This window comes from Lagopus muta, chromosome 7, assembly GCF_023343835.1.
Source record: "Lagopus muta isolate bLagMut1 chromosome 7, bLagMut1 primary, whole genome shotgun sequence".
NCBI lineage: Eukaryota > Metazoa > Chordata > Aves > Galliformes > Phasianidae > Lagopus > Lagopus muta.
In genome coordinates, this window is record NC_064439.1 from 16,793,794 (window position 1) to 16,818,296 (window position 24,503).

General features: G+C 39.5%; 1 protein-coding gene across 3 annotated transcripts in view; it reads left to right on the forward strand.

Annotated features, from left to right (window-relative positions):
- The window catches only part of PRTFDC1 (phosphoribosyl transferase domain containing 1), a 63,018-nt gene that overhangs the window by 28,547 nt on the left and 9,968 nt on the right, over positions 1-24,503 (forward strand). The window contains exons 5-9 of one of the 3 annotated variants that reach the window (XM_048951753.1): positions 9,442-9,459; positions 10,828-10,910; positions 11,359-11,405; positions 12,232-12,299; positions 12,890-12,966. In XM_048951753.1, the coding sequence (XP_048807710.1) occupies positions 9,442-9,459; positions 10,828-10,910; positions 11,359-11,405; positions 12,232-12,251 (168 nt within the window). In that variant the 3' untranslated portion in view covers positions 12,252-12,299; positions 12,890-12,966. Of the gene's footprint in view, positions 1-9,441; positions 9,460-10,827; positions 10,911-11,358; positions 11,406-12,231; positions 12,300-12,889; positions 12,967-13,575; positions 23,042-24,503 lie in introns of those variants that run through there. The other 2 variants (XM_048951752.1, XM_048951750.1) reach the window with 2 other exon arrangements.

The following is a 24,503-nucleotide window of genomic DNA, read 5'->3' on the forward strand; positions in this document are numbered from 1 at the left end:
GAAAAGAAGTAATCCACAATTTGACATTCTTACGTGAAGAAGGTCACAGAAGCAAAAATTAAGATTTCAGTGATAAGAACTATCAGTGAAGGTACTTGGAAAATGAGTCCTGATACTTAAGACTCTAATGCTTTGTAACTGTTCATTTCTATGCAGATAAAATGTAATTTCACTACATCTCCTTTAATGTTGAAAGTGATGAACGTAAAATTTCTCAGTAGTTAATTTCATAGTTAGGCAAATGCTTAGCTTTCAATTGCTCTATAGTTAAAATGTTCATGTGGGTAAAAATTATCATGAGTATTTGTAAAGATGGATACACTTTGAAAGCAGGAGGTAATTACTGCACAGAAAACTAGAGGTGCTGTTTCAAAGTGAGGTGGTAATGAAAGTTTATATAGATTGGGTAAAAACACTAATAATATAATGCTGTTTAGTATTAATACTGTAATCATACTTTATAATATACTAATGATTCTTCACACTAGAAGTATTGTGGAATTTATAGAAAATAAATTTTGAAACAGATAGAAATTTTAGTAGATCCAACTGGACCAGTGTTGTGAATTATCATTGTCATTTACTTCCTTTATTTGTAATTGTGGGGTTTTTTTTCTTAGTATACTGTATGTTACTTCAGGTTTGTGTCTTCGTTGGAGAGAAATGGAATTATAATTTTAATGTGATATCCAAAACTTTGGGAATTATGGAGATCAGAGAGAATTAATCCAAGAGTTTTGGAGCTGGGTACAGAGTCCAAAGTCTCCACTGGCAGAGGTTATTCTGCATTTCATTCCAAATGTAATCTGTCCTTTAACCATCAAAAAAAGTTCCTACACCACGTCAACTTGAATCCATGCAAATGAGGCACGTTAGACAAAATCACAAACTTACAATTTTAGAAGCACGTATTCATTTAGTTGGGATAATAAATTTATTTTCAAAATTACACCAATATAATTATGTAATTATCACTATTTGTATTTAACGGAGAGCATGAACAAAATTAATTTTTCTTATTTGTTAAGTTACCAAGAACTTCTAATTAAAAAAAACCTAGCAACCTAGTTAGTATGATATAATTATGGAGTCCATGAATGTTCCAGCTGTCTGTAACATGGATCAATCTTTATGTTATTTTTGGAAGACTGTTTCCCTTAGTCATGCTAAACATATCATTTTGACAGCCAGTGGTTTTGGCATTTTTGGAGATCAGAAGATAAGATCAAGAGAAACAATGAAGGCCAATATCTTTTATTCTCTATGTGCTTCATTGCATTAGTTTAAGCATTTCATCACTATTGTAATGCTCTCCTGAAAGAACTGATCAGCTCATATTAAGACAAGGTTTCACTCAGAGGAAGGTGTCCATCATTCAGTAGTCTGCACTTCTTTTTAGCAAGATATGTCATAGCAAATCTCTAATACACCTCACCTAACTGTCCACCCACTGTCCACCATTTTCCTGCCCCACTTGTCATATGGCAATACGCTACTGGAGCGTAATGCAATTTCTCTCTTATGACTCATGTCTCTTATTTCTTCTCTTACTTTACACAGAACTTGCTCTGTTCGTCATAGATTGTAGCACACATAAGACCATTACTACCATAGTATATAAGATGAAAGGTCTGTTTGGGCTCGTTTTATATCTTCAGCAGCACTTAACTGGAATCTTACTAGGAAAGGATATGTGAAACACAGCTGGTACATAGACTTTCTAAATCAAAGTTACATCCAGGCTATCATTCTGAGTAGATCCAGTGCTAGAATTGCTATTCCATCTGTCTAATCTTCTAGTAATTCCAGGTATGCCTCTAACAGTCCTACAGGATCCTGCAGCAAAGAGTTTCACATATAAGATGTGTAGGAAAAGTTGTTCCTTCTTTTGAGCTTGCTGTCTGGTTACCTTCTATGGGCTTTACAAAACCTACAGCAGCTCTTTTGAATTACTGCCTTAAAATTCCACAAATCTGGCTACATTATTGTCCATTTTTCTTTTTTTTTTCTTTATTATTTTTGTTTTCTTTTAAAGATCCAAAAGTACTGTTATGTTCTTGTTTGAGCCACTGGATAATTTAGATAGAAGGGTCCCACCCACCAATTTCTTCAATGTAGCTACAGTTTCTCTTTGGAGCTACCATCTATTTTGAAGTCCAGCTTTAACACCTTGATGGAGAAGCCCCCAAACTTCACGAGTATTTTACTAACAGTTAACTGTCATCACTGCTGAAATGCAAACCTAATTTTCCCATCTGAATTTGGTCAGCTTTTTTGCTGACCACATTTTTGTTGACTGTTGCTTTTTTTATCCTTTTGCTTACTAAATTGAGGTGCCTAACGTTATCAAATTCATATTGCTACGCGTTGCATGTTTACCCATCGTCCAGTCATTACTTAAGCTTCTTTTAGATAAAGTAATCCATTGGGAGCCTGTTGTGAAGTAGTAGCAAGGATTTAAGGTAGAATTAACAACTGGAAATTCATATTAGACGAGTGGTTATAGTTGGAAGAAAAAACATTTCAAGTACGCAGATCCTTCTGTTAGTCTGAATAGAATCAGCAAACTTCAAGCTAAGTACAGATTAGCAATAATTATGAATTTTAACCTAACATGCAATAAGTTAGACAGTTTGGGAGAAAAGGGTAATTGCCCTACACGATCACCTGCCCTACGACCAAAGAGGCAGATAAAAATGTTAAGAATTCCTCTGAGCTAAAATAAGAGCAAGTTATCAGCTGTGGAACATTGATAAATGAGTTGGAGGTCAGCTGCGGTGGAAGATTATAATGTGCCATAAACTCCATATTTCATCGAGTCCGTGATTTCTACTGCATACAGCAGTTGTGAATTTTTGTTCCCAGGCTCAGCTGTTGAAGGTATTTTGTGGTCTCTTTGAGGTTGTGGGCTGAGAGGTCAAAGTTCCTTTGTGAAAAATGTTCTCCTGCTGGGAACTGGGCTGTTAATTAAATGAAAGCTATTACTTCCTGCTACAAACCCTGCTTCACTGTAAGGTGTTTTTTTCCAGGTTTGAAGTACTTTTACTCTTCTCATTTTTCAGTTCTTTTTGTTTTTTAACAGCTTTTATTTTTTAAAATGTATATACGTGGTATTCTATTGATTTTACACTGAGACATTTAAGGAGAATACCTACCTGATTTCCTTGCTATACTTGCAAGGACTATGTTTGTCCTGTTAGCTGTACTATTGCTTTAAGTATTGTTGTTTATTTGATTATTTCAGTAGAGTTTCTGCTTTTCAGGAAATGCTCTCTCTTTCTAAATTTATAACTGTGTTTTCACTTACAAAAAAATTACATTTGATATGAGTACAAAGACAAGTTTTCCTTCAAACACTTATTAAGTAATTATTTCAAAGCATATGATTTTTTTTTTTTTCCTTTAAAATAAAGCTTATAAGTGGAACATAAAGTCAAAATCTAGGGGAAAAAAGTCATTATTTTCCAGGAAGAAAAAAAGTAATTTCCATTGAACTTATTACTATCAGGCAGGATTTATACATGATCTCATTACTCTGCTTAGTCTTGTTAGCTGACATTGTTCCATTTGTTATTGACCTGTGGGAAGGTAAACAATAGAAATGTATTGACTCAGGGCTGGAGTGTTTTTCAGCTTATCACAAGTCAGGATTTTCCTTACGTGTGTTACAATACCAGCCTACTTTCAAGCTGTGTATTAGCTCATGTGGCACTGAAAGGCAGTAGATTACAGAAGACTGTTTCTCAGTTTTTGCAGATTTCCATTTTAATTTTTAAATGCACAAATGCATGGCATTTTATAATAGAAGTGAAATTATATCTTTTTGAGACAAGAAATTCCTATTGAATACAGGAACTACGTATAAGATAAATACGAAATACAGAAATGATTGCTTCTTCATTATATATAACAGTAACACCATCAAAAACTTTTTTTTTTTTTTTTTTGTGACAACCAATGTTTATTACCATGTAAAGAAGGATACAAGAGCAAATTTTTATCTTTGTGTGAATTCAGTTCAAAACGGTTCATGTTGTGAGTATTGTTTCTGCTCAGTGCAAATATCTATGTGCAGAGTCTGAAATTGTGTGCATCCTGGACACTCAAAAATGGAGAATTTTAAGCTTTGCAGAAACTTTCTCTTGCATTTATAAAACACAGTTAGGACACGTATTGCACCAGCCAACTACCTGGTAGAGAAAGCTGTGATCACAGGACAAATCACAGTCACCCCTACCTGTCAGCTCCCAGCCATTCCTCTGATCCATGAGCAATGAAAGCTACTGGAACTTTTGTAAGGAGTCAGTGGAAAGGTGTTTTGGTCTCTTAGAGTTGAGCCACTGCCCCTTCTTTATTTGGACTATGAGAAGTATTTCCAGGATATATTTTAGAAATTGAATGTTCTCTCTTTGTCTCACTATATGTTGGAATCACTATTAGATTTATGGACATACTTCCACAGCTTGGATTGGTGAGAATGGCTCAGAAATTAAGCCATTTTCAATCTAGTCACTGTGTCAGTAAATATTCCTATTTCCTGTTCTTCAAGCTCCAAAAATAGATAAAAAATATCAAATGCATGCCAGAAGGCCAGATTACTTTTCATGTGGTTTCCTCCTCTGCAGCCACCACAGCTGTATCTGAAGGGACAAAACAGTCTTGATCTCTGTGGTATAGAAGCCTCAAACATTTACATATGCTTGGATAAAGACCTTTTCTTTGGCATCCTGTATTGTCACATCATGTGTCCAGCTGTCAGTTGCTGCAGTAACTTCACAAGCTGATGAATTCTACCAGTCTCTTACTCCCCAGCTCGTGGGTGGATTTCATGGTGAAGCCGAATAAAGACTTGCTCGTATCTGTTACCTTTCCCAAGGGATGCTGGATGCGGCCAGTTTTCCATTTAGGATGCTGATGACATTACTGTTAGTGTACTAATGTGTTCTATCCACTTCATTCCTCTTTTATCTTCTCCCATCCATCTGCTCAAGAAAAAAGCAAATCCATTTCAACCAACTGTAGTTGTGTATCACCACTACCTGCTTTCAGATACTGTGTGTCAAAACACTCCTTGGAAGTTTGTTTCTTTGCTACTTTGCAGTGACATCCCTTTCCTGGAGCCCTCCAAGCAGTTGCCCACTTCAGTAGTAGAAAGGTAGAGGATAGGTAGCAATACAGTCTGTGTCCCAGCACATCATGTTATTTTCATGGAGATGATTTCTGGTGCTGGAGGATGGCAAACTACTTTGAATGCTCTCATTCACAAGCAAAAGTTAAATATGATGACTTTAGTCACAGTAAGCCCGACTAATCAAAACAGGAATTAGTGTTATCATTCTTGACTATCAGGATGCCTGCTTACTAATATGTGTTTTCATATCTAAATATTTTATAGTGGCTTATCCACTACAAAGTTCTTACGTAAAGGGTGTCTCCAAAGCATAGAAAATACTCAATCATGTTTTGGCAATAATGAGAGTATGCACAATACAAACCAGAATACCTGTGTTTCCTTAGCTAGACAGCTGCCTGATTAAAGGGGCTTTCAAAGAAACAAATCTCTCAGTGTATGTAATTTACAACTCTTGGGCTCACTGAATCTGAAGAGGAAGTGGTAGGAATAACAGAACACTGGTTGGAGAAATTGAGAGTCCACCAGTATCATTGCTTCTCAAGGTAATTAATCAATACGAGATCTTACCCCTCTGTTGAAGTCTTGTGCAGGTGGCTATTAGTGTAGTGGCCAGACAAACCTTTCAGGCATGTCTGATTCCGCATTCATTTTCCTTCCTTCTCATGAGTCATCTGTGATAGCAAAATGTGGACTAAATTAAATTTCTATTAGGTGGATGTATAACTGGTTGGAAAGATGTTCTCAAGAAACCATTGTACTTCACTGACAGACTGGGTGCATTAAAATGTGTTCTTCAATAACCACAATATTTAATTCATTACTTAAAGATGAAATTAGCATTTAATGCTAATGATACTACCTGGAAAAATACTATAATATAGGATTATGAGCTTAAGAAATTATTTTAAGAATTTGACACAAAGAATGACATGCAACAACAGACAAGATGAATACTAACTTCCATGTTTATACAGAATCTTTTGCATAACTGCAAGTGGGAAAGGACTGACTAAGCAACAGTTCTGTGCTGGAGACGATAGGTGGATCACAAGTGGAACATGAGACAGCAGCATAGCTTTACAGAAGTGGTAACCACTGTATGGAATTTATAGAAGGTAGGATAATTTAAAAGGTATGGAGAGTGGCTCTTTTATTCTTCTTGAGACTGGGAAAGGCTTCTCTCTGGCTTGGGGCACCACAGCTGGAGAAGAATTCTGACCAGCTGAATGGGTTCCAGAGGAGAACAAAAGAATGTTCGGGAATATAGAAAATGCAACTTGTGAGAAAACAAATAAATAGGAACTGTTTAATCTGAAGAAGAGGAAACAGGAAATTTATCTACTTCAAATGTGGAAGAAAGAAATTTTTTTTTTTTTTTTCTGTGTCCACAGCAAAACAAGTTCAGGCCAAATAGCAACAGAAGTTTTCTACCGTATTTTTTCTCTTAGAAATTGAGGCACTGAGACATATTACCTGGTTATCCCAAATCTGAAATCATCATGTTGAAGAAGAGGAAAATCAGATTATCTGTGAGGAATAGCTTAAGTTGATTCTCTGGACCAAAAGAGATCTAAATAATCTTTCAAGATCTCCTCAGCCCTGCTTTCTATTAATACCTATGATTATTTCTTCTCATTAGTTAACTAGCAAGGTTAGTTCCTCCCTATTGGTTTAATCTCAGTTCCATGGTCAGAGAGGCAGCTTTCCCTTTATTTATGATTTCTGCTTGCAAGTAAGCAAGAGTATCTATGTTGCTGTTCATGATAGGATAACTGAAGCTAGCTACTGTAGGAAAAAAAGAAACACATCTTTGTCTATAGATGAAACATCCCAGGACTATGATTTTCTCTCAATCTTTTAGTCCCAAGTGTTCTTATTAGACCTTAGTGATCCTGAACAGTCTCAACCAGGGCCACTATCCACACCTGTGAACATGGTGATCCCAGTTATGCTCAACCCTGCGTTTTCAATCCATGACCGATCTGTTCTGTGTGAGTACGGATATTCAGCTCCAGCCATTCCTGTGCCTTACCAACAAACTCTGTCACTCGGGACCCTGACTCACAGACTGACTTCCCAGATTAATCTTGGATCTGTCTCGTCACTGTGAATGATCTGGCAATCAGCAGGTTGTGTTTAGCCCTGGTTACTCTCACTGGACTTGATCCCAATTTGTGGACTAACATCTGAGCTTAGCCTCAGACCTGCCTCCTTACCATGAACTGACCTGATAATCTAGACTGTTTGTTGAGTCTGCCTCAGGGCTGTCCTGTTTATCTTGCTGGGAAACTGTAGGGTTGGGCCTTGATTGACGAAGCCCCTACCCTGCCCTACTCTTCAACTGGAGAGGAATCAGCCTCTACAGAACCCTGGACAGACCACTAATGCAGTCTCTGCCGTGCTAGATTTGGTGTTTCACATCTCTTGCCGTACCTGCTGGATAGGTCTTGTCACTAGAAGATCTCTGCTTTTCCTTTGGGTGTAAAGTTCTTGTCAATAGACCAAGAAACATAGTAAACTGGCAGAGTAATTCAGAGTGTCAGACTGACCATTAACAGGTGAGCCTCTTTACAAGATATAAGAAAAATGTTCTTTACAGTAACAGTAGTGAAAAACTGGCACAGGTTGCCCAGAGAGGTGGTGGATGCCCCGTTCCTGGAAACACAGAAGGTCAGGCTGGATGGGGCTCTGAGCACCTGATCTAGTGTAGGTGTCCCTGTTGCAGGGGATTTGGACCAGATGGATGGCAAAAGTTTTTAGAGGTAGGACATCTTTAGTCTTCCGTTAATTGAGAGGCCTTTGAATTTTTACCTCCACAGGTTTAGGTCTTTCAGACCCAGAGCTGTTTTTGTCAGCAGCTGGGAGGTTGAAAGTTAGGAGTGCCAAGCAGGATACCGACCAGTGAAACCTGTTTTGGAAACACCAAAAAGGAGCCACTCTCTGAGATTAACATGCATTCCATCAGAGCTCAGTCTAAATTAGTGGCTTTCTTGAGTGATACCTCCATCGCTGACACTGACTCAACTACTGCTGGGAGTTCCCTCCACACCTTTACCAAATGTTTTGCCATTTCAGAAGCATCTAGGGATTATACAGTGTGTGGAAACACATTTCTGCAGTGGTTGTGTGCATGAAGCATGCCACAGTTCCCTGCCAAGCACTGTAATTATTAGGAGGGACTGCAACCTGGACATATATGTGTCTGTGTGTATGTGTGTGTGATCTATATTGATCAGTTCTATTATGCAGATTAAAAATATATATATATACCTATTAATGAGATGTCAAAGCCACTCTGTTTATAAATACAGACCTTGCACAAGCTTCATCTCCATGGTGTTTGAGTCTTTCTCAGAGCTCTCAGATTTGGGACTGTGTGATTGAAAGGAAAGTTAGACAGTCTCCATGTTACCTATGTAGCAAAGCCAACAAACTTGCAAGAGAGGGAATGTATGCTTGTCTGGTGAACAACTGCATGGATATGAAACTATTTGTCTCAAGGTTTTGCAGGATGTGCAGTGATCATATACATGCAAGATGAATACATGGGTAGATAGATATTGTACAAAAACTTGGCTTCTGTTACTCTAAGTTCCATCTCAGAAGGCTGATCTTATGCAAAACTTTAAGAGAGTACACTATCCCTTTCAACATGTATACGATAATGTCCTCTAGTAAGTAGGTTCTTATTTCTTATTATTGCTTTTAATAGGAGAACAGAAGTCGCCTTAAATACTGTGATTCCTGGGACAGTTATGAGCCATGTCAGCAAAAAGCTGTGCCTTTGTGATCACACTGTGATAAGGCTTGACATGTCTTGGACCATTTCTCTTCAAATAACGCTACTGATTTGGGCAGCAGTAGTTGGAGAGGGTACTTTGCAGCCTGAGAGTGAGACATAGAACTCGCCTTGTAACCCTTCACTTTGAGATTTCTGGAGGTGTGGGGAGAGAAGAATTTTAGAGTAATAATATGGTTGCTGCAGCCTAATATTAACATTAGGTACATTTTAGTAAACTATTGGTTACACTGTAGTACACTGCTGGACACACTGCAAGGAAGTGGAGTTCATCCCATTTGTATTTCTCCCACTTCTGGTGTTCTCCAGAGCTACATCCATTCTCGTACAAGGGGGATAATCCAGACAAAGCTGAATAAACTCATAGTCCCTGGCTATGACCAGAAATGAAACAGGAAGCAGTGTCCTACCCAGCTGTACCTGTGCACATGGGCCTATCACTTTTTCAAACATTTCTTTCACTTGGTTTGTGAATACTGTGTAACTTTTTTTTCTTTTCTTTTTCCAGAATGTTTTAATTGTTGAGGTAAGTTGGCTGTATTTCTGTCCTACTGTACTTGGAGAAAGTCACCTAGTGAAGTCTTTGTTGCGCACTTAACCTCTAAAACGTGGCTGTATTAAGAATGTTTGACTGGGAACTGGTGAAGAGGGAGTTGCTTTACTTAATAACCTCTCAGTCTTTTTGCGACTGCAAAGAGATCAAACTACATTGCCACCACTCTAATTTGGACTCTGCTTTGTGATAGCCAGGAGTTTGTGTTTCTATGTCACTTGATTTGTTGTTTTCAGAGCTTCATGATCTCCTGTTCTGCAGGTTGTTCTGTACCTTGGAAGACTACGAATCAATTGCAATTGTGCCCTGAATTTCCCTATTGCATGACTTTGAAACACAGCCCTACGTATGCTTTACAACTTCAGGGTTGTTCACACGCTGCAGGGGAATGTCAGTCATTCTCTCAAGTCTCCATGGCTCCTGTTCATTAGCACTGCAACCTGGAGTGTTCCCTGGGAAGATCCATCATAGATATGTTGCTGATGTAGATCAACAGCATTCAGTTCTAGAGGAAGAAAACGTGTCACTTCAGTGGTGCTGCAAAATCTTTCTTGATTAATAATGTAGGTGATTCTGTGTTAAAATGTCGGAAAATTGACTGGGATGCTTCAAGAGCATCCAAGATCTGACTGACATTTCAGACCCAGTCTGTTTGTGTGAGAAGTAGGCTGGATGGTGTAACGAAGAAAACAAATAGATGCTGGAATGTCTTTCCATAGCAAAGGGGAAAAAGTCATGAGCCACAGAGATGGATGGTTACCTGAGTAACTGCTACAAGCCCCCTCCTTGTTAGTGCTAACTGCTGTAAGCTTGAAAAATGTCTGCAGCAAATTCTATTTATGTTTGTAGATAGTTGGGGAGAAAATATAAGGTTTTGCTAATGAAAAATACACACTCAGTGAGTTCAGCATCAACAGCTGCTCCCCATGTGTGTTCAGTTGTGTAGCCAGGTATGTACTGATCTCCTTCAGATTAGGTTGAGCACAGCAGATCTGGAAAATATTTGTACTGGGCTAAGAAAACAACAAATAGAGCAGATCTAGCCCTGAGATGGAGAGGTATTGACATTTGCTATTCTTGATCATAATTTGAAAGTTCTGATCCCTGTATACTTGCACTGCCCAATAAAGTCATCCCTAGTCCCTTGTAAGATCCCAAGTACTAGAAGGAAATGGGGAGACCTTTCATTCTTTATTTTGTGAGTAGAAAGTGATTGCTTCTAGAGTGTATAATAGTATAATTTCTACAAAATAAGAATGTGGAACTGCTCAGTCATTGTCCAGATTTCCTCTTTTCAGCTTTCCTTTGTTTTAACTTACTGTATTTTTCATGTTTTACAAGGATATTGTTGGGACTGGAAGGACTATGAAGGTTCTGCTTAATCACATAGAAAAATATAATCCAAAAATGATTAAAGTGGCAAGGTGAGTAAAATGATCACAAAACTTAGTAATTAATTAGTCCAGCCCAACATATTTCTCAGTGGGATTCCTGTTCCAAGATCCTGCTTTAAAGCTGTGCTGCCTTATCACAAGGGGAGCTCTGCAGAGAAGCTGCCTGAGTCACCAAGGGGAGGGTGGAGGACAGGAGAGGAAATGCCATTATATTGTTCTGCAGTGACATTCAGCCCCATTCATTCCTCTCCAGCCGTTTCAAGACTGGCATTGATAGACTTTGAAGGGAAACACACCCATCTCTTCCCTATCATTAGATTATTCTCAAAGAAGTAGCAGAAAGGTAACAAACAGTGATTCATGTGGCTCAGAAGCTGTGGGTTGATTTTTATTTATTTATTTATTTATTTACTTATTTATTGACAGAGAAAAGAGTTTTTTATTCTGGTGAATATCTAGACTTTTTTGTTTTTTACAGTTTGTTGGTGAAAAGAACATCTTGGCCTGATGGGTACAGACCAGACTGTAAGTGTTGTTGTGAAATTCTTTATATCCCAGTTCAAGAAGTTACTGTTATTCTGTCATTAGGTGGACTGCTAGAAGTGTTGTAAGATATCAGTTGGCAGGGGGAGTATGGGATGCAACTGAAAGATTTGTGTAACTATGGTTTAATCCCAGCCTTATTTGATGTTTTCTGCAGAGTACTGATTTCATAAGGAAGTTATGAAGGGGTTAAGTGTTACCCATGAAAGGTGATTGCTTTCTCTCCTGTCCCTGACAAGCTATGTGGAAGAGAAAGTCCTTTTCTTCCTTTTCCTTCTTTATTAACTTTTCTTTAGAGGAGCTGCTGGAATTCACTGGAACACAAAAGCTTTTTCTTAGTGACCTCATGACTTGTAAGTTGTGTATAGTTATAGCACAGTAACATTAAAATTTTTTTTTTGAGAAGTATTATTGTTTAAAGGGTAAACAATGATACAATAACATAATATTCACTCCCCCCACCCCCCTCCAAAAAAAAAGTAAAAGAAAAAATGGGCTTTTTAAGCTTTCTCATAGCAGCACCACTTTTCTCTGCAATTTTGGTACCTGTACTATGCTTAATCAGAGCCCTAAATGAAGCTGTACCAAGCTACTGTCATTTTAGATTTCATAGAAAAAATGATGTAGTATCAGGTATGTGGCTACAACAGGTTTTTCCATTTTCTTGTTTACTTTTACTGTGATGAATTTTATAAAGCATCAGGTCACCCTTTAAATCACTAACAGTGCTATGTCATTTCCTCACATATTGGATCTGTGATTCCAAGGTGTCTTCATAAGGTTCTGTTCTTCTCTGGTTACATAACAGGCAACTCAGAGAGAGTCTAACTCATTTTCTGTAGTGCTGATACTGCACAGAACTTCACACTCATACAGGTGCATGTCTAAGATTGGTTTGAAGTGTGTGAGTTGCATGATTCAGCCGCACTGCATGCAGTTACTTGGTTAGGCATGGGCATGAGTCTTTGTAAGATTGGGCTTTAAGAAGCATGTGACACGTTTTGGTAGGATGATATGCATAATAGTTTTGCCTACCCTCAGAAGAAAATACACAACCCTCTGAGTAGTTCTGTGAGCAACTTCTGAATTAAAGTTATACCTTTTTTTTGTCACTTATGTGCTTCTGGACAGTTGTCATCACATACATATACCAATGGAGCTGCCCCTTCTGGAGAGCAGAATTTTTTGGCTCTGATTTTGGTTTCCTTAAACAATGTGTCTGTTGTACCACTGGTAATTGTAAACAGCTCTCCTGCTCTCCACTGACTGTTCACAAGCCCGTCACAAACAGTCTGTGAGCATGATGGGCTGCTTGCTGACCTTGGTGTCTTAGTCATAAGTAACATAACCTGAACTGACTTTGCCTATCCGTAGCTTTCTGGTCAGGAAACCAACAGATGTATTTAAGGGCTATATAGGAGCCACCTATCTAGTACTGATGCTGTTTGTTATTTATCTCAATACAGATTATGGATTTGAAATTCCAGATTTATTTGTGGTAGGTTATGCCTTAGACTACAACGAGTACTTCAGAGATCTGAACGTAAGTTTCTTTTTTTTAAAAAAGAAAACACTGTTTTACGGGGTTTTAGAGACTGTAATTTACCTTATTCCTGGGGTCTAATGCCATGGCTGGATCCTCCCAGTGAGTGTAGAACTCCTTGCAAAAGCTCAGATAATCCAGAGCAGTCGCTGCTCAGCACTGTGGATGGTTCCTTCCCGCCTCTTAGCCACTAAAAGCAGAAGTTTTCACTTCTGCCATGCTTCTGTCTTCTGTGCACCTAGAACTTCGCAGTTCCTTCACTCCCAGTAAATGCAGTGACAGCAGTAACAACTGAAATACAGCGACTTTAGACAACTTGGGCATTTTACTGTTATGTTCCTTTTCTCAGTTAGATAACGATGCAAGCTTCACTAGCCTGTCATTGCTTCCTATGTTACTTCCAGGGGTGGAGCTGGATGCTGGCAATTGTGAGTGCCAGAAATTGCAGTAAGTAGAAAGTGAAATCAGAATTCAATTTCAGGTCTCTGGAGAGGAAGGATAATAGCAAGATTACTGGGTTGGCCAGACAGAATTATTTCTGAACAATACATTAATGATTAATAACGTAATTAACTATGCTGTTGTAATCAGTGTTTAATTTTTTTTCAGCACATATGTGTTATCAATGATCGTGGAAAAGCAAAATACAGAGTCTGAAGCAGTTACACCCTCATCAGAAGATCTGTAAGCTCAGAGAAGCAGAAATTTGACTGCACTCCTTCAAGCATCTCTCAGAAGGAAGTTCAACTGACTTCTGTTTCTGTTAATTCAGTGTAATAAGGGATTTACTCTTGAGGTACTGATGAATATATACAGAAGTGAGTGTTCCTATCTAAAATCTGAAGTAGACATTGAAAGTTACTACATGTTTTAAGTACTAAAATTATGGTATAATTTCTTTTTACTAATGATTTGTCTCAGCTCACTGTGAATGCATCTTGTTTGTGCAGTCCATCATTCCATCCATTACAATTAATGTACTTCACATTATGTGTTCATAATGTGCTGCAAAAATTGTTCAGAAATGTCATTATGTGCATTAAGTTTATTATAGAGAATTTTAGGAACTTCAGCGTCTGTGTGATTTTGGCTGGATATGCTGCTACCAAACTGAAAACATTATTTTTATTTAGTTCCACAGTTCAGAAGTTTCAGCTGAAGTTGTATGCTGTATGACTTCAGATAGTCCTTACTGCCTCTTCCAAATGGAAATTGTAACTCCCAGAATGCACTGAATTAGAGTGCTGGTACAAAATGGACCTTTGCAAGACACTGTTGATCTGAGCTTGGAAGTTGTCTTGCTTCTAGTAGGTGATGTAGCATAGATCTTATCAGTTAAATGTGCTGAATTTTAACCAAGAGAAAACACCAGGCAGGCTTCCATTTCTGTATAGTATCCTTTGACTTCTGTAGTACACAAGCAAGTGAAAAAATCAGCATAGTGTTCTGCGTGTATTTTCTTAATTAAACCTCATCAAGCACAAAAGTTTAATGTTAAACAATAACAAATAACTGAGTTGAGACTTGCTGTGACTGTATGTCTTCTTTAAGGAATACAGATCTGACAGTGCTGAAAGCTAGTGTCAGAAAGGAAAAAACGTGCAGGAGAACAGGGGCAATAAGTTAACCTGTAAATGCTGTAGACTCTGGAGATTCCTTCTTTCCCTCGTACATCGTGTTGGAAGAAGTCTGTTAGTTTACATGCTGTATTTAGTTGAAACATTTAGTTCTGTGCTGTATACAGCAGTGCTCAATAACTTCCTGAGGGAAGCAAATGTAAGCAGCTCTGTACCAACAGCTTTACTCTGAACTGCAAGAGGTATGTTCTTATCAGCGTGGGTTTCTTTTAAGTTAACACAGATACTGTAAGAACTCTTGTTACAATGCACAGTTGTTTATTTTCCTGCTTTAGCATATTTTGCATATCCCAAAAAGCTCTTCCAAAACGTGCATTTAGTTGTTAATCTAAATGTACCTTATGAATGTATCCTGTCACTCATAATCTACTTCTATTTGGATAAAATCCATGATGTTAATGACATGAAGTGAGATCAAAGAATTACTGCGATTGCTAGATTAATGTTGAAGTCCTTTTTTCTTTACTCTTTTAGCCTATACTTTTAAAGATTTATGTTGAAAAGCTTTCCTTTACAGAATAACGTTCTGCTTTAGAGAGGCCCACACCTCTGGTGAAAGGTGTTGAAAGAAGTTTCATCTTTTTTCCTTCTATGAGAGTTTGAAAGTTTTACTTAATATTTCTGCTTTCCATGGATTCAGTAGCACTGACATGTGGTGCAGGCTGACATGCTTAAGCCTAATGTGGGAGATCCCTGAGACTTTGTCCTTTTATCTTCTCATCTCAAAAAAGTGCAGCCCAATTCCCCTTGTGGCTATGATCAGCCAACAGCAACAACAAAAGAATGTAACAGGTGAATTAGCATGAAATTAGTGTGAAAATATGTAGATGCACTTCATTCAGACTTTGTCAAAGTTGTTTCTTTGGAAGATTCAGGTTGTTAAAATCTATGTACCCAACAAAAAAGAACTTAATTATAGAAAATATAAGAAATTGGAATGTTTATTCAAGTTAAACTTATTTCCTCCTGCCATCGTATTTTAAACACAGTGATAAAGCATTATATGAATTTCAGTAGTGAATTTACATGTGCAATTATACTGTGAATAAGAGGTGTTTTATACTTCTAACATCATATTTGAATCTTGTACCCTTATAGATCAAAGCCCGTCCAGGCAGTGGGTCATTATGCAAATATGTCTCAATAATGTTGAGTTTAGTTTTTCCATTCTGTTCAGATAATGTAAAACAAACAAACGAACAAAAAACAACCCTTACTTTTTCCCATGTCTGTTTCATGGCTTAATAACAGTGTTGATTGCATGTGTCACAGTGCTCCTGAACTGAAAGGCCACTAAGCATTTTTTCAGTTGCAGTTGCACCCTATGACCCACAAAGCAATGTATTTTTTTAAATCAGTTCAGTAACATCTGTTGCTGAAGAAGAGAGGATGTTCTTTACCATCAGTTATTTTTCTGGACATTGTGTTCATGTATTTGGCAGGCATCCATTTTCGTCTCAGTTTTTCTTCTCATGCACTCTTAACACCAGCATCCTTTCCCTACCTACTGAATACAAATAAACAGAGGCAGTTATTTGGTTTAAAGCTGCGTAAATGTTTAGCAGTCTTCAGGTTTCAGATTTCATTCAATTCAGTCATGCTTGTATCTGGTCCAGTTCCAAAATATCTGAAAGTAAAGGAATTTAAATAACCTGACTGCTATGTACGTAATTATTTCTTTTCCAAGCATGCTGCTGCATGCTTGTATTTGTAGTTGAACAAAGTAGTAAATGTGCCTGGGATTTTTTGATTGCTTACTATTGGTGATGCATTTCCTGAACGTACTGTGTTAATCTTAGAAGCTTTTTGTTTTTGTAATTACATTTCTATGTGACATTCAGGTGTTTGCTAAAACAAACAAACAAATTGTGTATGCCGTATTCAGAACAGCTTCTGGCCTGGGAAGGAGTCAAATCATCACTCTTTGCATGCAATAAAATGCTTAACTTGGATATGTACTTCTGACAGGAGTCATCTCTACTGTTCTGTAGTGAGAATAACGTTCATTGGAATAAAAATACTGGAGTTTAAAATTTTAGTATTTCTTTAGACTGAAGAAGACCTAATCAGCTTCTCTCCATGTTTGCATTTCCACTGTATCCAGATAAAAGAGCACTGAAAGCCTCTGTTGTAATCAGACTTGATAGACAAGAAGCCTGCAATTGACTCTAGCTCCCTGGAACACTTTAATTTTCAGTTTCAGTTAAAAATTAGATGAGAATCTCAAAAGCACAGAGTATCACAACAAGCGATAGAAGCCTGCTTTCCCTTTTGTGAAGCCATCGATTTAGGAATGTCTTTCCCTTCTTTTACCTTTTCAAATGTTTTCCAGAAATTCTGATTGTCTACCTATAGGAGCTGAGATGAATGCAATGTCTAAGCATTCTATGAAGGGTATTTTAATTTATTTTCCTCCTTAGACTGGAGAGAGAAATTTGCACATTCCTCTGCAGGAATTATGAGCTGACACCATCCTTCTTTCTGCCCAGAAACCACTGGTTGGTTCCTTTGTGTTCTCACATGAGCACACATATCCACACGTGCACTTTTCGCTGTTACCACGGGTTTTTTTGGAACACAACACAAATTCCAAATTGGCAAAAACTTCGACTCAATTAGTGCAGTACTTTGCTGTCATGCTTCGTTCCTTCTGCTTCTGCACAGAGAAGTGAACTACTGGCAAACAGCTGGAGCCTGCAGTACAGCAATTTATTTGTAATACTAAGGGAGAAAAAGGTTTGGATACCATTCAAAGACTGACCTTTAGTTTGCTTCGGGAGTGTCCTGACAGTTTTCCCTTCTTTTTCCACTGCAGAAAGAGACAAAAGTGACTTTATTATTGTGATCCAGTACTCTTTTAGACCTGCATGATTGGACCTCTGATAATGACAAGAAAATTTCATTTCTAATCATGACACAGCATTTCATCAGATTAAATCACTTGTTGCAAAACCCTCTGGTCCTACCATTAGTAAAGCTCCCCGCATTTGCCAGAGCTGTTAAGTCATAAGGCTTGACAAGGGACAACACTTGCTGGAAGGTCAGTTCTACACATTTACAGCTATTGAAATTGCTTAGAAAAACATCCACAAACATCAAAGATGTTATGGGTGCAATGGAAGAAATCAGTGATATCCTGAAATGTTTTTTCTTAGCTATTTCATTTTCTTAAATTGTTACGAGTATTTACATTTTTTCATCAGGTTGTTTTTCTCTAGTTTCATTAGGTATATCTTCTGTCACATGGTATTCTCTCCTTTATCCTGGTGCGTCGTAACCAAATCCTTGTCACTTTAATGTCACTCACAGACAGTTGTTTGTTTGTTTTTTTTCCAGGAAAGATAAGCCCTGGTTCTGTGTTGTTCAGGGCTGGATTTTTCAAAGTTCGTAAGTATCCAAGAAATTATGGGATTTCACTTGTTTGGTGAGGTGCCTACCCGCATCCTTCAGGTTTTGTTCCTTTGAAAATATGTTTGTTTCCCAATCTGGATAGAATGGGAAAACATGCAACCTGGGATGAAAACGGGAGGTACCGGAATGAAAAGGAGAGGCAAGTACAATTGTGTCATTCTTTGATTTGGGAATCAATATCTCTTTGTCTTTCTGAGTCATACAAGTGTTTAATTGATTTATTTGTTTGGGTTTTCATGAGGATTACTGGAGTAGTGTTTCTGCTTTTTCTTAGGAAATTTGGAATGAGGTGAGAGTGCTCAAAATTTGAATTTTGGAAGACATAGCTCAGCCTAAACAGTCGCAGACAGAGACAAAAAGCAGACAGCTTTCATGGCACCAAAGGCAGGCCAGAGACAGAGTTGTGTTCAGCAGTAGCAGAGCAGCAGAGTAAGAGAGGTTAAAAAATGAGGTGTCCTTGCAAGCTTTAACTGTAGAACATTAATTGGAATGAGTCCACTAGTGAGCATACAGGAAGGATACTGAAAATGGTTAAATATGACCTGCTGAATGAGTGTGGACAAGGAAGGTTTCTGCTGAGAGACAGTTTGATCCTGGGCCCATTTGTGCCATATAGGAAAGAAAACCGTAATAAACCAAAATTGCTTATCTTCCTCCTGAAGGCATTGCACATAATAACAGGATGCTATTAACTGCTTTCAAGCATTTAACTACAAACAACCAATTTAAGCTTCCAAATACTGTTTTGCCTAAGCTATGTATGAGACAGAGTCAGCTATGTAAAGTAAATCTGAATCTCTCTTTGCCTTTAATCAAACAAATTATGCATCTATGTTAGTTCATCTGACTAGATCCCAGTGTGGTTGCTCACAGTCTCTCTTACTTTCTAAGGCTTCAGAGTCTTTCCATCTCAGGCTTTACCCTATTCCCTACATCTTTTACTTCCATCTCTCCCATTTTCTCCTAGTCTATGTAGGGCAGAAATCAGTTTATGAGCTCAGCAGGTGCTGGGAGTAAAAGTGAAGGATGATCTGGTGAATGCAGAATTGGAATGTGCCACAAATATGGATGAGTTCGTCATCCTTAGGGAAAACACACCCCAAGAACAGCTGAAATACCACCAGCAGGCAGTTACAGATATCTTCTATGAGAGATATTTAAGAAAAGAAGGAGATAGTTTTGGGGGAGAAAGACTTCTGATTTGTGTCCGAAAGTGTAAAAATGGAGAAGCTAAGTGGTTTGCAAAGCACAGAGAGAGTCCCATGTGTCACCAGCTTTGCCAAGGCCTTCTGTATTTTCCTAGGGCCCTGTAGCATCCTGGCTGCAGCTGCCTGTGAGCTGGGGAGGAATCTGCCCATGGCCACGCAAATTTGCACAACCAACATCCTGCTTCGCTGTGGTATTTCTGGCTCCAGTATCATCCAAGAATAGAAGAGGGTTTATCCAGGTCAGGTCTGGCATGCAGTTGATTCTGTCAAGCCTCCACCATATCTTGCAGCAGCCTAGCCGAAATACGCATCAAAATATTTTGATATTGTCCCCACATGGGTCACAAAGTGGAGTCTGAAACTGGTGAGTGTTTTCCTGACTATGTCCCACTTATTTATAGAAAAAGAGTCAACTACAAGAACACATTTCCTGTGCAAAAGGGAAGAAGGAAGTCAAGGTACGTCATGGCACTACCTCAGGATGATCTGAATTCTTCGGACGGGCGCAGCGTTGCTGATGTTATTTTCCATTCCTCAAACTGTGTTTACGCTGTCTCAGCCTCAGCATGAGACATTTAAATTGTTGTACGCAGGAGAACAAAAGTGTTTTATAAAGTAAAAATAGGTTGTGAAAATTGTGTGTAAGCTCCTCAAGAACAAGGAGCACCTGTTCTGTGTATTTGGGTAGCAAAATAATAACGTGGGCCCAGTTCCTCCACAGACACACAGACTGAATACAAGTGCTCACACTCCCCTGGTTACACCCCTAGAAGTCTCAGCAAGTTATCAGACTAGTTTTTAGTTAGTGTAGGACAGGTGTACGTATGAAAATAGTATGAAAATATAGCAATTTTCCATGTGAATGTCATTCCTTCAGCATGCCAGAATAATGGCATCGGCCTAAAGGTAGAAATGCCCGTATTGTTGCTAACTCCAAGAATTTAAATTTTCAGTTGAATTTCATACACTACCAAATAGGATGGAAATGCAGTTATTTGATTCTCAGTAAAGTTCATCAAATGCACAACTGGCCAGGACTCCTCAGAATCACCTCTGGAGGACATGGTGGCAGAGAGGAGATGGCAGCCCCACCACCAGCTTCATCCCCAGCCTCATGCTGAGGTCTCCTGGTATTTTCCCAGCTCAGTACTCAACTTTAGAACAGATGGGATCACAGTCTAAAACTGTAAAGACGTAGGAGTTAGCTTTTCCCTGAGAATATGCTCTAAATTTAAAAGAAAGTCATTGAGTTAACTTCTTGAAGCATCCCTGCCCTTCCTCTGAGAAGCTGCTGCACGAGTGCCAGTGCTGCCTCCTCTGAGCTTCTTGCCAGCACCAGCTCTTCTCGTCCTTGGCTGCTCCCGCTTGTGTCCCCAACCTCTTCTCTTAATCTGCCCCCTGAGGCCGGGTGCTGCTTTACAGGCCCCAAACTCCTGACTACAGCCTGTGCCAGCCCATGGCTCAGTGTAGATAATTAGGTGAGTGTGAAGGATTTTGAAAATCAGGTATGTAGGTAATTTCCATGTTTAGGTTTTGCCAAAATTACAGCACTGAGGCACTTAAGCACAGGAGCAGCAGGGCCTGGACAGTGTCCCCTCGCTGCTGGTGAAAGGAGCTGCTGCTTTCACTCCCTCAGATGTGTTGATGCATATGGAAATGCAGCGTCCTGTAGTCCCAGCGCTGTATTTATCTGTAGCATAGCTAATAACAGATAAGGAGCTCCAAACTTAGAAATTATTGTTGGAGAATTTGGGGCTTTGGGAGGGAAGGGGGGAAATTCTCCTCTGCCTTGACACGCTTTGCAAAAAGCCCCTCCATCATATTTTCAAAAGTCTTCAAGTGACTCACTGCAGGGAAGCAAATGCTTACAGTCTGATATTCTGTCTATAGGCTCATCTAAGTTGAAATCAAGTCCTGTGAATTTTTCTTCACTGTTCCGAGTTATATAAAAATAATCACAATAAACTCACTTTAAGAGTTAGCTTCAAAATACACAATTGGGCACGTTTCCCTGTGCGTTAATTGTTCTGTGAAAGGCAAAATGTTCTTAATTATGTATAATTGTTAATAGAAATATGGACATAGAAAAATGGCCTAGAACAAAACCCAGTATTTTTATTCCTGTTTTTAATGAAGTTTCAGCTAAAATGTATTTTTCTCTTTCCCATTTTCTCAGTTTTCCAGAACTCTACCAAAACTCCTGAGAGAGTGGTGAGGTGCTGGAACAGGCTGCCCAGAGAGGCTGTGGATCTCTGTCCCTGGAGGCGTTTAAGGCCAGGTTGAACCGGGCTCTGGGCAGCCTGGTCTAGGACTTGATTTAGCAACTGGCAACCCTGCTAATTGGAACTTGATGATCCTTGAGATCCCTTCCAACTCAAGCCATTCTACGATTTTCTGATTCTATGATTCTCCTGCATTCAGCTTTTTTCAGTTACTCACAGGATCCCTGCTCCATCTCTCTCTTCAGCTCAGCTTTATTGATGCTGGAAACAGTGGCTAAGGGAACCCGCTGCTTTGGCTTTCTCCTTTCAGAGGCTCAGTGCATTACAGAGCAGTACGTTAGAAAGGCAGCACCTGGACTACTCACCCCAATCAAATTTCTTTTTGCCTTCCTTCATGCTTTCCACAGCACATTCACTCACTTTTTCTTTCCCTGTGCATCTCTGACAGTGCACTGCGATGCTCCCATCAGAACACTGAGCTATTTCAGCCACCAGGAGGTTATTCTTTCTCACTCCAGTGACGTTTTAGGGTGCAGTAAGTCAGCCTTAAAGCAAAAACAGCTAGCTCTAGAAGAATTTCTCTCGTTCTGTGAGCCCTTAGCGATAAACAGACACAGGGCCTCATCTCCACTCTGGCCCAGGTGAGGGTGGTGACGTGGCAGCAATGCAGCACAGGCCACTCACCGCTCAGTGTGCAGGTGCCTCACAGCACGAGGTTTGCTGCCAGCAGCTCCCTGAGCCGCAGCACCAACAGCGGGCCATGCCCAGTGCCACAAGCCTGGCCTTCTGTGAAGCCGCTTCTCCTGCTGGTTCCAATATTCCTAGTAGCTGGAGAAACTTCGAGAAGCTCAGCTGGCTTCGGCGCTCTTCACTGACACGTCGGCTCTCGTCTATTTTTTTGTAAAGGTCTGTCAGTCTTTCAAAAACGAGAGCGTTTTCCCTGACCAGGCCAGATTCTTGGCACATTCCTCCAACATTCCTTTAAACAGGCAGTCAGCAAACAACAGCGCAAACAGTCCCCAGCCCTCTCATTGTTTCCTGACCCTGATTTACCAGGGGTGAGCCGGATAGATGATTAAACTAACCACAGGCCGGGCTTGTGCCAAGCCATTCGCTCTGAGCTCTCATGACATTAATTCGGATTTCTTTCAGTTCCTTTACAACTACAGTTGAAAGTAGCAGTTGTGTGTGTTCAGCACCTCCCACCCAGATATTCTGTGTTGCTTGGGGTCATGTGCTGTCCTCTTGTTCTTTCTGGACACCATCTTTCTTTCATTGTTCGTATGTTTAAGTTGCTCTTGAGAAGAAAGTGGAGGTACATCCAACAGCACGGATGGCTGAGCGTGATGACATCCAAGGGTAAAGCACTTGTATGGGAACTGTTGAGTCACAGCCTGAACCTCTGATTGATCACCTGGGGCAAGCACTGGGTCAGCCCTGGGAGCACAGGTGAAGGTGATTCAGCTGCATGACCAGAAGGGGTAGAGCCTGGCTGCACCTCTCCTAGCCCCCATTTAAGGGCTGACTGCCACTCAGGAAAGATTTCTTTCTGGAGATCCCTCCTTTTGGAGTTTTCTACTGTGAGCCTAGGACACAAGTGAACATTTCATTTTTCATTGTCTCTTTCTACCACAATAATCTTTCTAACTATAAGCCTGTAAAATACCATCCTAACCATGTCGCTCTTCTGACTGCACATTTGTTAATTGTACAGCACTACTTCAGATAAGAGTGTTACAAGCTGACCCTTTGCAGACATTTCTAAGCTGGCTCTCATGGCATAAATGTATGATGTGGGCATGTAGTCAGCCTCACCTTTTGATTCAAAAACTGAAAGGTTACAGCCCTGATGTTAGAGATACGAGTCAGCTTCACCCTCACACTAAGTAAAGAAGCACAACAGTTGAAAGCAAGCTGCTGTAGGGCCTGGTGCCAATGGCTTTTCAAACCCAGTGGAGGCACTGCAGATGGCAGAGTCCTATTTAATGGCAACACTCTGAGGTGAGGATCTCATTGTAGGACTGTGCAGTTGCCCTGGAGTTCACCTTCTTGCCTCCCTGCTCAGCAGCTGGAGCGTACTCTGCTTGCTGCCTCTTTGTCATACCACCTCCTGTCTACCTTGCTGCGTTTCTTTTATTGTCCTGCTTTGCCTTTTGTTGCATTTGTGATTCTGTTTTGCCTTTATTTCACTGGAATTAGCTGTCTTCTGTAAGACTGTCGGACTCTAAAGGATCTGCTGTGCTTTCTTTCCAGTCTCCCAGGACCACTGCTGAAGCTTCTGGCAGAATTTTGTAATTGTAGCTTTATTTTTCCCTCTTCTCTATTTAAACTTTACTGAAACTGGCATTGGACTTTCCAGTCATTGATGCTTCCTTACTACCAGGAGCAGGTGGTTCTCATTTCAGAAATTTCAGTCAAGAAACCAAAGATTGTGACATCTTGTGAATCACAGGTTCTTGCTTTCCATTTTGACTTTTATCTTTTTGAGCCAAAGGCTGATCCTGAAAATGGACAATTAAGTGCAGTTGCATACCATACCACTACTGCCTAGCCAACAATATCTAGACGAATGGCTTAGGTGGAGTCAGTACAAAATGCAGAATTAACACAGATCGCTAGACTTTGGCCTGCACAATATTTTTATTTTCATAGTGTTGCTTTACAGATAACATAAAAACTATGTACCCTGATAATTCCTAATCCCCTCAGCAGAACTCCGTATCTTTTCAAAAAGTTCAAAAGAGTTCTAAATTGCCATTGCCCAGTCTTTTTTCATTCCTGAGAGCTTGAGCGGAGGCCAGCCAGACCAGGCCACCAGGCACTTCATGTTGTCCTGTGTTGTAGAAAGTCAAAATGTGTAATGATACCATATTAAAACCTTAAAATCTGCCCACACAGTTCATAGTGTCACAAGCCATGCTGGTTATAATATGACATGTTTTTCCCGTGGCTGTCAGCAGGTTAGTAATGAGTACACAGTTACTATGAATCTTCTTGACTTGGTTATTCGGACAGCGGCCAAGGTATGAGTGTACAACATGGCCAAATCCATTTAATGA